The 15396-nt window shown below is 48.1% G+C and overlaps 2 protein-coding genes across 2 annotated transcripts in view; one reads left to right on the forward strand and one right to left on the reverse strand.

Moving 5' to 3' along the window:
- The first annotated feature begins 280 nt into the window (after positions 1-280).
- Positions 281-6923, forward strand: LOC119104693 (histone H3.3-like). The gene is made up of 2 exons (XM_037228411.1): positions 281-319; positions 6609-6923. Exons 1-2 carry the CDS (start codon positions 281-283, stop codon positions 6921-6923), a joined length of 354 nt encoding a protein of 117 aa, XP_037084306.1.
- A 226-nt stretch (positions 6924-7149) lies between these two features.
- LOC119104694 (collagen alpha-1(I) chain) overlaps positions 7150-15396 on the reverse strand; it is an 81055-nt gene continuing 72808 nt past the window's right edge. Inside the window, exons 5-6 of the mRNA XM_037228412.1 lie at positions 9497-9531; positions 7150-7771 (exon numbers count right to left, since the gene is read on the reverse strand). Of these exons, the coding sequence (XP_037084307.1) occupies positions 7150-7771; positions 9497-9531 (657 nt within the window). The remainder of the gene's footprint in view (positions 7772-9496; positions 9532-15396) is intronic.

Genomic DNA, 15396 nt, shown 5'->3' on the forward strand with positions numbered 1-15396 from the left:
ACGGCCGCTGTGGCTGATGCCACGAGGAGAGTGAGACAGATCTGCAACACAAATGCGCAGGTCACTATCGGTGTGCGTGCCTGTTAAGTGTATTTGTATACCTTTTATAGTGCGGCTCGTGTAATCTGGCACTCGTTGGTTATTGCTGTAATTCCATTGTTCAGGGGGGAAATCCAGACAGGTATCGAAATTTGGATTTCTTTCCAGTGTCTTAACATCTAGACCACCCTTACGACAACGAGTCATTGCAAGCTATGTGAAGTTGTGTAATTCGGTGATTATGTTTCAGGCTACAGAGTCGGCAAAACTCATTTTTACTGTTCAGTTACAACACCAGCCAAGTTAGCGGTGTTGTGACGTGGCGTGGCCATATCCCCTTACTGACTTTGCGCGTTCAGATGCAAACACGGCACTGACAAGATTAGAAAAGCTCCGAAAGTTGCACCACTTAAACGTTTGCCACGCAGTCACGGTACAAAGCATCAGTCCAACGGCTTTTCGTCGCCCTCGTTTATGCCAGCCAGATAACTGACCTGGATCTTCATGATGACTTTCTCTCTGTAGACCGGTACACAATGTCCAATGCTGCCGCTTCACTCATGCTCTGCCGGCCGGTGCCACGCGCTTTATACCGACTGTCCTATCGTGAACTGTGATCATCTTCAGATTATCAGCGCTTGCGTCAGCTGATATCAGCCGCCATGTTTCGCCGCTCGGCAGAGCATAGTCAAGCAGGTGTTTGGGTGGGAGTAACGCGATTAATGTTGACATCCAAGCGTATTCAGCCGTAACTTTATCCAATATCCAAGGATCTATCAGAAGGTGATCTGTTTGACACCTGATATGTAAAGGCCTCAATCAAGTGGTGCCTTTTCAAACAGTATGCAATTTGTTATGACCGCCCCCCCCCCCCCCCCCCCCCAGTGGCCGCTATTGACTGCGCCCGTGTTCATCGGTTACGCACGCGGTTCAGAAGTCAGACCGAAGTGGCTCATTGGCCCTTGACCCAGACGTACTTCCGTCACTGACCGGAAGACGCAGATAACGTACACCGCTGATCGGTCGGAGGGCCGGTGTGATGGGTGGAAGTGTGACTGATCTACCGTAGGCTATCTGTCCGAGAACGGTGACCAAAGCGTCGCCCAACAAAAGCTGGATATGATAAGTAAGGGCAGGAGGCTCACTGATTTTATGCGTTGACTTACGTCAAGAAGATTTTGACTTCAGGGATTAAGTACCCTGCGTCTACGCTCAATCAGTGAATGCAATGTAGTCCGGCACCTCTTCAGATTTAATAACGTCACGGAATTATAAGGGGTCCCTCTTTGGAAGAAAATGTATTATCAATGTGTGTGGTCATTGTCATCATCATCGTCATGTTTATTAAAGAAGACATGCAGTAGAAAGCCAACGTAAATCAGAAAGACCAAAAAGCAAGAGCTTAAATCGAAGCACCTTGTCTGAAACAAACAAACAGAAATGCTTCGCCGCAACCGCCGCCACGGCACAGCTAGCTCAGCTCTTTCATTCGGCTGGATGGTCAGCCAAAAAAAGCCTCACCGGGAATGCCGCGGTCATATGGTGAAGTGAGGGGAATACTAACAATATTCAATGTCAATAAATCGTCACGATTTGAGCACACAATTTTGGAAATGGTAAGGCATCATCAAGCCGTCCCCGCCAATTTTGGAAATGTTATGGCATCACCAAGCCGTTCCCGCCAATTTTGGAAAAGGTAAGGCATCACCAAGCCGTTCCCTCCGCTGAGATCTGCGCCATGCAATAGAGCTTATAGCTGATGGTAAGGTAACGTGTGTCTAAAATGGATATGTAACGTTTGCGACATGCTGTCAAACAGATCGTTCCTTTGCTCCATGTATTTTTGGAGCAAGAGGGCGAAATCACGAATGGCTTCATAGTGGTGTCCACACTGGCACACCGGCGAGGCTTTTTGAACAAGAAGTAAATGAGAATTCAAGCGAAACATGTCCATTCTCAGCATGGCATGCAAAATATTCCCTTTATTTTTCATCACACTTTGCAGCAATGGAGTGCATCGGGCGATCCCAACTACTCGCAAAGCTGTTTTGAAAGCGGAGTGGGTGAGGTGTCATGTGGTGTCGTGCGGTTTATTCCATTGCTTGCTTGCTGTAGGGAAAATGATTTGTGGTACAATGGTGTGCGACTGGTGGTTTGCAGTGTGCGTGCTTGCATTTCTAAGATCTCTGTTAGCGTCTTTTGCGCTGGTATCGGGCATGATCGCTGTGATGCAGCCGGTGTACGTTGCAGAAAATCTACAGGACCGTTTAGTTTGTGATAGTGCGTCAGTCCGTGCATATGTCGCCTCGTTGTCAGTCCATGCCATCCTAACTCAGTTCGTGGTTTGTCGGATGGCGTTCTGAAGAGTGCCCCGGTCACCAGTCTCGCAGTCTGTTTAGTAGTGTTTCAAGTCTGATTGCATCCTGTACTGTGATGTGTCCGTCGCAGATGGCGTTGCAGTACTCAAAAAGAGTTTGACGTACACTTGGTACATTTGTACGAGAATGGGCCTTGGTGTGTGCTGTATTATCGGATACAGGGGGCTGCGTGGTTTGAATATTTTGCGGCATGTTTTGGTGATGTGTTGGTGCAAACGGAGATCTTTGGAAAACGTCATGTCAAGGTGTGTGTGTGGGGGGGGGGGGTCGAATGTAAGCGCTGGTGACTGATGCTCCTGCTTATATGAGAATGTCTGTTCGATTGTTTTTGTTACATTAAATGTGATGGCCCCTTGTCGACCATATTTGTGTATTTCGTCAAGGTCGTGTCGGTCGTGCGTAAATCAGTCCTGGTGTGTGAGAGGTATAGAAAGAGGTGTCGTCAGCGAAGAAAAGAACATCATTCTGTGTCCGACTGAAGAGTCCGTCGAGGAGAATGGGTGCTAGTAGAGGCCCTAGTACGGAGCCCCGCAGGCAGCCTGCGTTTATGGTTTCGGTCTTGAAAACTGACACGTGTTCGTACTCTCCGTCGTCTGTGTCTTGGTAGTATGGCCTAAGCCAGTCTAAAAGTCGTCCAGTGATTGCAAAGCTATATTTGCACTTGTGCAATAGACCATTACTCCATATGTTGTCAAAGTATTTAGAAATGTCGGAATAGATTGACGTAAAGTCGCGTCCTGTGTCAAGCGACTTGTATATACTGTGCGTCAAAAAAGGGAGCCTTGTCCGATTGTTGTCTGAGAAAGGGGAATGCCGGTGAAATGATCGAATATATTTTTACAGACTATTTTTCGTAAACTTTTGAAGGTGCCAAAATGATGTCTATTGGCCAATAGCAGGAATAATCGGATGGTGAGCCATTGCTTTTAAGTATAGCTTTGATGTCTTTCTCTTTCAACTTACTGAGAAATATTTCTGACGTTAATGATTTATTAAACAACTGTGCTAATGGTTTGGAGGTGAGAAGTGCAATTAGCGTCAGCAATTTGACATGAATTCCGTCGAGGCCCGTGGATTTGTTTGGATCCAGGGAGTTAATGATTTGTAGGACTTCTTGTCCCGAAATGGTGACGTTTCCTAAGGTGGGTACCAGCGGTGCATTGATGGTGTTGGTCGGTTGCAGCGCTTGGAAGTCTGCATTGTTTGGCGTGGATTGAACGGCGAAGTGGTTGTTAAGTAATGTTTCTTTTTCGTAACTGCCATTCCTACATTTCTAACTACATTCGTGTACTCTGTCATACTGTTACGCAGACTAATCGAAAAACGTAACTAGACCAAACCGATTCCGCTTACCGCACGGCAGCGACCGTAGCCAACGAACATCCTCGAGCCTCAAAGCATGTCTAAGCCAGCAAGCAACCGATTCCACGATGGTGAATGCATCGCCTTTAGTATCAGCAGCACCACATGCTCCACGCTGCGTTGCACGACCGGTTCTGCTCGCCTTTCATCGGATCCGTCACCTTGCCAACAGCGGTCAGACTACCAGCTCTAGTGGGCCGGTTCATGAACTGGTCATCGGTCACTCGAATGTCCTTCACTGGTGCCTAAGATCGATTCACGCGGTGCCTCGTACTCCTCGTGAGCAAAAGCTTGGCATTATGTGTGTCACTGAGATTCGGCTATCAAGTCCTGTCACAGATAGAAAATTGGTGTTTCCTGGTTACAGACTGGTGCGCCGAGACCGCTCCGGTACAACCCGAGGCGGTGGTGTGCCTATGCCAGGAAAACGGCGCCATAAACGTCCTTCCAATTACAAGCACAGGAGATGTCGACGAGTCGCTCTGGGTGTCGGTCTCGGGCGGCGTGCAGCGCTCTGTTATTGTGGGCGTTATCTACCGTCCACCGTATCAGCCGGTGTCGGACGGTCTGGATAGCTTACACAGCCCACTGCGTGCTGCTGTGAGCCCGGGAAAACCGATCTTCTGCCTTGGTGAAACGAATAATTGACCTGTGGCGTGTGGATGGCACTGATGCGAATCGTTATCGCTTTGTTTTGAGCGACCTAAGTCTGCTCCAACTCATCAAGGGCCCTCTGCACCTGGACCCGACCAAGACCCTCTCAATTCACAGCATAACCAACATTCCTGACCTGGAGTCATCTATCCAGGGATCCAGGTGTGCCACGCAGGGCTTTTTCGTATCATACGGCCTCACCCTGGAGCCGCCTGCTGCCGACCATCACCGTCTCTCGCACCAGCAAGGAACTTCGCACCAGACTTGGCGATCTAGATGGTGCCGTTGTGTTGTCTTACGACGTGATGGTTGATAACGTGCGAATGTGCCAGCATTGTTGTCGTATTTTATTAGTGCACTCGTGTTGCAATTACAATTATACCGGATCAAAGAATAAGCCATTTATCGGAATTATTCGTGAATAAAATGATTATGAACTATCAATACTGTTATAACGTACCGAAGTGAATGGCACTCGATGCATTAAGACGGCTTGTTAACAACATAATATAGAAATGGTCAAAATGAGCAGAATTCGACGCTAAGAAAGTCGGACTTGTACTCAGAAGCATTCTATACAAAAATGTCCCCAAGTTACATGCAACCATCCACGGTCGGATGCAGGAGTGCTAAGAAGGTCGGCTTGACCTGAACTGGACATGGTAATCTCCTACAGAAAGGGAGGGTGGGTGACGTACATCACTCCATGGAAGCTTGCGAAGTTGTGCAGGTGGGACGAAATGTATCCTTAGATGCTGTTATCGTGTTCATAATCAGACATTACATGCTGACCGTTGTATTTGTATATATCCATTATCTTTTGCCATTTCAGTGCGCCGGACGCGTATAAAACTTACATTGTCACCAACGAACATCCCTTAAAATACCTGATGAACATGCTGACGATGTGCGCTATGTAAAACATTGCAAAAACATCAAAATAGCACTTCAGAAATATAGAAAACAGTTTGTCAAGCACAGATTGATCTTCACATCCAAACGGCCTTTTTCCGCATGAAAAGGGTTTTCTTGGTACACCAGGTTTCTTTTCAAGCCTCCAGTCCCACATACCACTCCGAGCCAATCTCCCCCAGAGCGCGCATTAGGCATGTAATACTCATGCAGCCTTGAGGGCGAAAGGACGCGTCCATACAACAAAGACATCACATATAGCACATGCACCAAAATGTAGCCCGCTGAGTTGCAATGACACGCCCTGCTGACCTCAGGTCACGTCAGGTCAGATCAGGTCAGGTCCAATCTTCAGCCCTCAACACCAGCCCATCAGACCTCTACTTCTGTGCTCTGGCATCCCCGGCCACCGGGTTGAAGGACCTGCCGTAGCCGTGGCCACCGTTCCGCCCCTCCTGACGCCGCCGGTGACGTCTGGATAACCCTGACCCCTGTCCTTCGCGGGCCTTCTCTGTCCCGCTCTGTCGCCGGCCCTGTCCGGACAGGTCAGACGACCCCGAGCGTCCGTTGAAGTTGTCGCTCATGACGGCAGACAGGAGGTCCGTTTCGTCGTCTTCAGCGTCAGCAAAATCAGGCCAGTAGGTACCGTCCTGACTCAGTCCCAAGAGACGTTTACCACCCTGGGGCTTCTCAGGCCAGTAGATACCGTCTTGACTCAGTCCCAGGAGACGTTTACCATCCTGGGCATTTTCAGACCAGTAGGTACCGTCCTGACTCAGTCCTAGGGGACGTTTACCACCCTGGGCTTTCTCAGGCCAGTAGGTGCCGTCTTGACTCAGTCCCAGGAGACGTTTACCACCCCGGGCCTTCTCAGGCCAGTATGTGCCGTCTTGGTTCAGTCCCAGGAGGCCTTTACCGACCTGGACCTTCTCAGGCCAGTAGGTGCCGTCTTGACTCAGTCCCAGGAGACGTTTACCACCCCGGGCCTTCTCAGGCCAGTATGTGCCGTCTTGGTTCAGTCTCAGGAGGCCTTTACCGACCTGGGCCTTCTCAGGCCAGTAGGTGCCGTCTTGACTCAAACCCACGGGCCTTCTGACAGCTGCTGTGGCTGATGCCGCGAGGAGAGCGAGACAGATCTGGAAAAAAATGCGAAGGTCGCTTTTAGTGTGCGTGCTCGTGAAGTGTATTTGTAGATCTTTGACAGTTACAGTTTATCTATTTTTACGCTCATTCGTCATTGTTGTAACTCAGTGGTTCAAAGAGATGTCCGGCGTCAAGAAGCTTCACCGCTACCGTCCGGGCACGGTGGCTCTTCGCGAGATCCGTCACTACCAGAAGAGCACGAAGCTGCTCATTCGCAAGCTGCCGTTCCAGCGCCTGGTGCGCAAGATTGCGCAGGACTTCAAGACGGACCTGCGCTTCCAGAGCAGCGCTGTCATGGCTCTGCAGGAGGCCAGCGAGGCGTACCTGGTCGGTCTGTTCGAGGACACGAATCTGTGCGCCATCCACGCCAAGCGGATGACCATCATGCCCAAGGACATCCAGCTGGCGCGTCGCATTCGTGGCGAGCGTGCTTAAGCGCTAAGGGCGAAATCATCAACAGGTCCTTATCAGGACCAGAGACAATGGCGTGGAGTACGAGCTTGGGTGTGACACGAACGGACGACGAGGAGCTGTTCCAAATGTGAGAGCAATTAGCGCGCTCTGCCGGACGCTGTCAAACTGAAGGCCTCTTTGCCATCCGGGCAGAAACAGGCCAAAGTCCTCACCCATGACGGCATGTCAGTCCGGTTATGCGTGACAGTCAGTCTGCGACCTGATAATGTAAGAGCGAGTTACGTGGCTCTGATAAGAGCCATTGCAGCACCCCGACGGGCGGAGGTGATGGCACGCACACCAGCCTATTTCTTGGCGGCCTTCTTGGCCGGCGACTTTTTTGCTTGGGCGCCTTGGGCTTCTTGGCCGGCGACTTGGCTTTTTTGGCCTTGGTGGGCTTGGCCTTCTTAGCCTTGGCCGGTAACTTGGTGGCCTTCTTCTTATCAGCCGGCTTTTTGGCGGCCTTTTTGGGCGTCTTCTTGGCCTTGGCCGGTCCGGCGGACTTCTTTTTGGGCGGCTTGGTCGGCTTCTTGGCGGCCTTGTCCTTCGTGGCGGCCGACAGCTTGAACGAGCCGCTGGCACCCTTGCCCTTGGTCTGCACAAGCGCAACGCTGGTCACGCCGGACTTAAGAACGCGCTTGATGAAAAGTGCCAGCTTCTCGGCGTCCACCTTGTGGTTGGCGGCGATGTATTGTTTGATGGCGATCAGCGACGACCCGCCGCGTTCCTTGAGGCCCTTAATGGCGCCGCGCACCATCTCGCTGGTAGGCGGATGAACGCGCTTGGCCCGAGGCACCTTGGCCTTGGCCGCCTTGGCGGCGGGGCGACGGCTGGTGCGGCGGACGTCTCAGTCATGGCGGAATACAGAATGCCGGCTGCACGCGCAGAGTGCTGGGCACACGCCAGCCACTGCACCGTACCACCGCGCGACCGTCTAGCCGTGACGTCACGGCGCCCCGTGAGCGCGCCAGAAATATGGCTAGCACTCATCTGCGAACGCGCGTCGGCAGCCTCTCTCGGGTAATCACAGCACGCACCATGGCGCTGGGTGGCGGCGGCGATTTACTCTCGGCCAGTGTCCGAACCGGCCGCTGGAAGCACTCGGCGCGCGTCCGCGCGCGACGTCCGGTCGACGCCGTCGAGCGGTCGCCGGCTGGCCTCGTGCCGCCGTGCCCTTTCGCAGAGCCGTGCCGCACGTGCAATCGTGAAACGGTCCACACCCAGCGCCGACAGATGCCAAACACAATCATGTTACGACGAGCGAGCCGTTTACTGACGGCCTGCGCAGTACCAAGCAGAGTGTGACCGAAGCACGAAACAACGACTCGCTTCCAGCCGTTTGGCGCGCACCACGCACGAGCCGCATAGTGCTCAGCGTTCGTTGAGTGCCAGCGAAGCGTTGTGTCTGTTCGTCTGCCGGCCTGTTGCGTTGCCGCTGTGATTTGACACGTGAACTTTGCACGCAGAGCAGTGAGATCGGCGGCATATTCGCCGTGCGTGGTGTCATTTTCTCCATGGCTGAGATCACGTCGTAGCGTTGAGCACGCGTTGATGAGCTATCCGGCTTGATGACGACAATCGGGGCGAGGCTGAACTTGTCGCGCCATTAGCCACTCGACTCTCGGCTGCTGCTGTCGCCTTCTGAATAGGCAGCGCTTTTTTGTTCTGCGCCAACGCAGTCTTGGGCGTGTTCGCAGCGCACGCCGAGTGTGCTGTGGACGTCGCGTTGAACCTCTGCCGGACGCGCAGACACTTTTAAGTGTGTTCCATCACCAGAGGTGCCCACCAGCGATGAGACCGTGCTCCCATTCTAACGGGCACTCGTGGTACATATGGGACCTATCAGGGTCGCCCACTTCGGCCCATGTTGGCATGTCATGTGCAACCACCTGGATCCCACATGGGAAACCAGTGTCCTAGAATTGCCGACTTTGGATGTAAAGCAACACCCTATGAGGAGGAATTTTCACTCCTTTTCCTCATATTGTATGTGGATTTTTCACTCCTGCCTGACATTGTTTAATTGCACATGCCAAACCCCTATTTCTCTTTCTGAGGTTTTCAGCTGTCATCTAAAACCGAGCTCACTTGAAACCAACAAGCATAAACGAGGCTCCACAGAACATGGACACTTATGGCTATGCCCTGCCTCACCAACATCTGAATCATGTCTATGTACGCACCGATCAAGGGCGCCAGGTACCTCCAAGCCCAAGAACCCCATGATTGATGCTTCAGCAAACAAAGACAACTCATAGTTCTCAAAGAGCTCATAAGTTTCATCATTTGTAATTGATCTTTTTCACTCCTGCACGGTCTTTTTGCGATGGAATTTTTCACTACCACCCTAGTTCAAAAGCGATTCTAGCTCCCTGTGGGAAACCCACCCGTGGCCCATACAGGGCCAAACTGGAGCCGGCATGGAGCCCACCTGGACTGCCCAGTTAAGACACATTTCGGTTCATGTGAGCATGTCATGGGAAACCAGGTGGGTATCACATGGCCAGCCCACCTGGGGTCCACATGGAGCCTAACTGTATGCAACATGGGCTCACTTGGTCACACAGTTGAGACACGTGGGCATGTTCAGCTGGGGCCCACATGGGTATGTCCAACTAGGACACATACAGCCTGCTCAGATGGGGCCTATATAGCTAAACCAGATGGGCCTCTTTAACCATCATAGTTGGGCCTCAGTTAGGCTTCACAGGTCTGCCATTCAAATTCCGTCTCATTGGTGGACCGTCGTAGTTCCAGGAAGACCGCTCTATACCACCAATTACAAGCCAGGTCAAATCATTTAACAGTATTTGTCCGAAGTTGCCTTGAAAACGGAGCTGTTACACAACACATATACTTTTGTGTTGTTACGCCCGAGCAATAATCACTCAGAAATTCAACGGACGTCTCTCCCACCGAAACCATTTTTATGTTACCTATTCCGTTTCGTTTCGTTTCGCGTGTGGTGTGTTGTGCAGGATGCAACCTGAAAATGGCGATATTCAGTACTTCAGATCACTGCTCCATGGCCTGAGTGTCGATGATTGATGATGGCACAGATTTTGGTACTGACAGACCTGATTTTACGTTAAAGGGAATGTTCCACATTTGGGGATATTGAGATAAGTATCAGATCTGTTGGAAAAAGCTTACTTGTAACTATTGGTAAGCTTTTAAGGTTTAAAAACGACCATAAGTAGCAAATTTCAAAGCTTGAAAAATTGCGCCCCATTACGTCATTGTTTGGTGGTGTCATGGAATGGTTTAGTGACGACAGCAATACCTGGCAGCATCCGGCAGCCAGACTCAAAGAATACTTCGGAACGCACGAAACCTGACGCCAACCGGCCGTTCTCGTCGCGGGCGCCGTGTTGGGTGGCGGATTGGTGACTGACTTGTTAATGGATTTTTGTCTTGGTACTGGTCGTAAAAGATGGTTTGGTTGGTTGTTTGACATAGTAGCGATCGCCATCTTTTCAGGCAGATTAGTAATATTAAAGCACGATATGCTGTGAAGACTGTCATATAACGTCATGAATGCCTTACCGAAACCTGCCAAGGACTGTTCAGGATGTCATTACCGTATTGTTGACTTATCCTTGCCTGCAGTGCTGCAGTCCTCACATTGATATCTTGTGATGTGCACAGTAGTTGCTTTCTTTATTAGTGGTGAGTGGAAATACAGTCCCATGCAAAAAATAACAATGGATCTGTAACATTGCTATCAATAGATTGTCAAAGCATTGCTAGTACTATGGTAAAGATGGTCAACTTGAGCTACCAATTTCTTGCTCTGGATTATTTATGCAATTACTTGCAAACCCTGATATAACCATTGTGGTGCAGCAGCATACTTGCTGGTGATAGACCTTTGGCGTTGTTAATCAGTTGTTACCAGTCATTCATAAATTATAGGCTGTTATATCATGGTCTTGACATAGAGTAGTCAACCAATGTTGGTTAATTGTGTAATGGCAGGGGTCAACAGTGTCATTGTGACACTATCTCAGTGCTGCACTGTGGTATGACATACTGAATAATGACATGGTTTTTGTACTGCAACCCCTGCTGCCTTCGTGATGAATTTTATCATGAAAAAATACGTCAAGCGTGCATTCCTGTATTAACTCCGCATCTGACATATAACTGACCGAAAACACATGATGCAATATACAAATCACTTCCAGTAAAGCACACAACCAATAAGTGATATCACTTGCTCAGCATGCTTTGGGAATCCACAAAACATAGGTGACAAAGATGCGAACACGTCTTCTGCTTCCACGGCCATGCACCATGCTGCAGACATCGGGCTGCTTCACTCAGAAATATTGTTCGCACAAGCAATAACGCATGTATAGCAAGAAAACACTGCCTGTAGTGAAATGACACTGCAAACCTGCTGGCCTTGCACAATGCTAAAGACATAACAACTGAATGTGGTCATGGCTAGACGGGCGAAATGCAGGGAAGTGATAAGCCGCCAGTGCACACAAGGCCTATTATAAAATACTATTAAGTGTTATCCAAGAAACCAACAGCCATACTTCCCCTCCTTTCTCAGCACCCAGCATCTCACACATGTTGCAGTGACTATGATATTGATGACCCGCAAGTAATGCTTGCCTGCATACAAAACTTGTTAAGATAGCAGTATACTCATTCCTAAGACTACAGCACCATATTTTCAGACTTCTTTTAAGTGAAAGACAATTTTGCGAAGCTGTATCATGCGAGCTTATATCAGGTGCTTTAATGAGCCGTACTGACCTGTCCCTCTTGCCTAAATGAATGGTTAATACAATGACAGGCAATGGATTGATTATATACTGTGAAACCTCAATAGGTTCAAGATGTTGGCAAGATCATAATAAAGTAGCAAATTGTCTTTGAACACCCCTGCAGTATGGGTGCTAGCGTTTCTTTCAGTTTGCCGACGTCGCTGCTTGCTGTCATGTTCAAACACAAACCTAAAGATCGATACAGGTATCACTGTGTCACATTTTGTTGGAAGTCATTAGATTTAAGGAATGCCAACAATATTTATTTCTCTCAGAAATAAAAAACCTCGCAAGCACACTCTCCACCACATAAAAATAATACAAGCCACTGGCACGCACCACCAGTGATCACACCCATTTCAAGCGCCTGATTCACACTCTAATAGAAAAGAAGAGTGATCCCACACTTGCACAATCCGCGGGACTTTGAAATTGCAGGTTTTCCCGCGATTTCCGCACAGGTTTTCGGTTATAACACCGCATTTTACCGTGAGCTCCCTTCAAAGCAAAGTTCCAACGGGAGTTCATGGTAATGCAAGTAAGTTTGTACCTGTACACACAATTTTGGTTGTTCAAAATTTAAACTTATCCTACAATATTTGTGCAATATTCAGTAAAATATACATATAAAATTACTGTAATATTTCCTTAATTATATAATACTTTGCTAGCCCATAGCCCGTGCGAAGTTCTTTGCTCCGGTACACAAGGCGCCAGCTGAGCTGTCCAAGAAATGCATTAGTAGAAGGAGAAACGCCAGCAGGAAAAAGACAGATTTGACGTAGCGTCTTCTTTTTTATGACATTCGGAAGAACGCCGTTCTTTTTCGGTGTTCTTATTTTTGGCAAGGAGTGGCGTACTCTTTGGATAACATTGACCTATGGCATAAAAATAAGGAAAATGCTGCGTTGGCGATGAGTGCCGCACAACCCGCAAAATGCTGACGCTTAAGTTTGCGACACACACACACACACACACACACACACACACACACACACACACACACACACACACACGCACACACATACACGCACACAAATATATATATATATATATATATATATATATATATATATATATATATTACCACTTTATTGCTACTAAGCTCCAGGTCGAAATCACGGCTTAGTTGTAGTAGTTTCTGATTACGCCATAACAGTATGACCTCGCAGGCAAAGCTTGCCAGTTGTACGCTGCTGTTGCGGGCAACAATAAAGTTGGAAACCTGATATCAATCATCACCAAGACAACGATTCTGGACAAAAATGTGCATGGAAAGAGAACTTGTGCGTTAAGCAAATTCATACACCGTTTATAATCAACGAATGTGCGTAGTGCGCACGATGCGAAGTGTGTATGTTAAGAGAGCGTGTACGGAAGCTATTATCAAAGACTCATATAATATATAATATGCTATATAATTTATCATATATAGTATAATACAAAATGTGTCTCTAATAATCTGAAGCATGTTAATGCTGGCAACACTAACTTGCTTGACAAAACACGTATGCCAAGGTTCCTAAGCATCAATGATGCGGCACCGATTGTTTGTATGCAAGGCACATCTATGACGACGTTTCGGAAAAAAGGAAATCACCCGACTATCAAACTATTCACCACCTCCCGATGTCGCCCGAATGCTGTGCTTGAGGGATGGATTCATCTCTTAGTAATAGAATAAAGTTTGCCTGTTTTTAGCTATCCGGTGTTGAATTCAAACATAGTTATATAAATGTTCGTCGGCGTCAAACAAAATCCTGGTGAAAACCCTAGAGGTGAAAAATGTTAGGCACGAGAAGGAACTTGGCAACGATAAAGAACTGTGCATTTCTGGACCTAGTATCACACAACTCAAGACGAAGCTGTTCTGTTTTTACCGTCCTTCACCGTCACCCAATAACTTTCAGATTCCGGCCCATTTTATTTTTCGAAGCGTGAAGCAGGCGTTTATGTTCTTAAACACGCTATCCACGATATGCTGTAGCTTTTGTGTTCTGGTGTCCATTTTACATTGTGTGACCACGTTAGGGGTTTCATGGAAGCTCAAGTAGCGCATATCTTTCGCGTTAGCATGATACACGCCATGTGACATGCAAATATAGCATATAATGGCATTAGTGAACCCGCGCCCGGGTGGCCGGTCGGATACCCTTCGCTCGGGTGGGGGTCAATTTGATCCCCCACCCTGAGATCTTGGGAACTAAGAAAGGTAAGGACACCAAATTTACAGGGTATCTTGACCTGTATGTGAGCTCACTTAGATCAAGGTTTGAGCCTCCCAGGCTACGAATTTCGAGTGGAACATGGTGAAACAATGTAAAACTTCGGGTTGGTTTCCAAAGGTCTTCTAGAACCTAGATAACTGTTCTAAGCAAAGCGTCACCACGTCATTTTAGGTCAGTGACCTTACTTGAACTTTCAAAGGTCATGGTGGCTGCTTAGGTCGTGGTGGTCGGGGTGACTGAAAATCATGGTCATGGGGGCAAAGGTCATAGTGACTGAAAACCATACGAGACTGTTTTGAGTTTTGCATTTGAATAAGCCACAAAGATTAAGCTAAGCGGTCTATTCCTAAAAAAGCCATGTTGATCAGGGTGATTTCAGGTCAGTTGCCTATTTTGACCTTCAAGAAGTTCGTTGAAGGTGTACAATGAGGCTCCTGTTATCAATAAATTTGAAATGGGCATCAGAAACTAACCCATACAGCAATCTCTAGAGTAATAAAACAGGTTGGTTTTGATCTTGGTCTTGCCCCATACCTGATCCTACGACAAAAAGAAGTTTGTTCAAATGTGGTGTTGCCTAAGAAAGCGTCTCAAAAATATATGACTTTATGGCACTCCGTTGTTGGATCAGTTTGAACGATTCCCTAAAAATTACCTTCTTTAGAACCATGGCCTGACCTTGACCTGACATAGGCCATAAACCTTATCAGGTGCATCGAAGTGTTTAATGCCAGGCGATTCGATATGCAATTGTCTACAGCTATGCAAAATTTGGCGCGACTACGCCACGCTGTTCGGAAACCATTTTGAAAAAGCCTCGGGGGGGGGGGGTCAATTTGACACCTCCACCTCAGCGTGTGTTAAAATACACTTTTCCTTTTTTCGGCGATGTCGTCAGTATTTCCGTTAGACGCACTGTAACCCTGGTAACTGTTTGACCTGAACGTGGTCATGCTTTTTTATCGAAAACAAGACATATTTTTTGACGTCAGAGACGAGACTGACCTTCACCAACTGCAGGCCATTATGCAAAGACAATTGTCATTACGATTTGCAACTTCGTACTTCGACTACATATTCAGATAAGACAGTAATGTTGGCCTTGTTCCTCGGAAAAAAACACAAGAATAGAGACACAGTTGGGTTCATATTTCCGCAACATGCTTTTCTCCAGATAATAGCTGAAGGAATTCACTTCTGCTGTTGTTTCTAGGGAGGCATGTTGCCCGAAACATCAACCTAATTTTGTCTCTATTCTCCTCGTTTTCCCGATGAATAACGCTAATACTACTGTCTCATCTATGTGACTAAGGCCCCTCGCTAATGCACCGAACAACTTACGGAGATGTTCGGATGTACAATATGTTATCTAATGTTTCACCAGTTATTATATCTCGTAGAGCATGCCTCGTACTTTGCCATATTCGCATGTTACCCACCCCCCGC

The sequence above is a fragment of the Pollicipes pollicipes genome, unplaced genomic scaffold (assembly GCF_011947565.3).
Source record: "Pollicipes pollicipes isolate AB1234 unplaced genomic scaffold, Ppol_2.1 Scaffold_6052;HRSCAF=7182_pilon_pilon_pilon, whole genome shotgun sequence".
NCBI classification, from domain to species: Eukaryota; Metazoa; Arthropoda; class Thecostraca; order Pollicipedomorpha; family Pollicipedidae; genus Pollicipes; species Pollicipes pollicipes.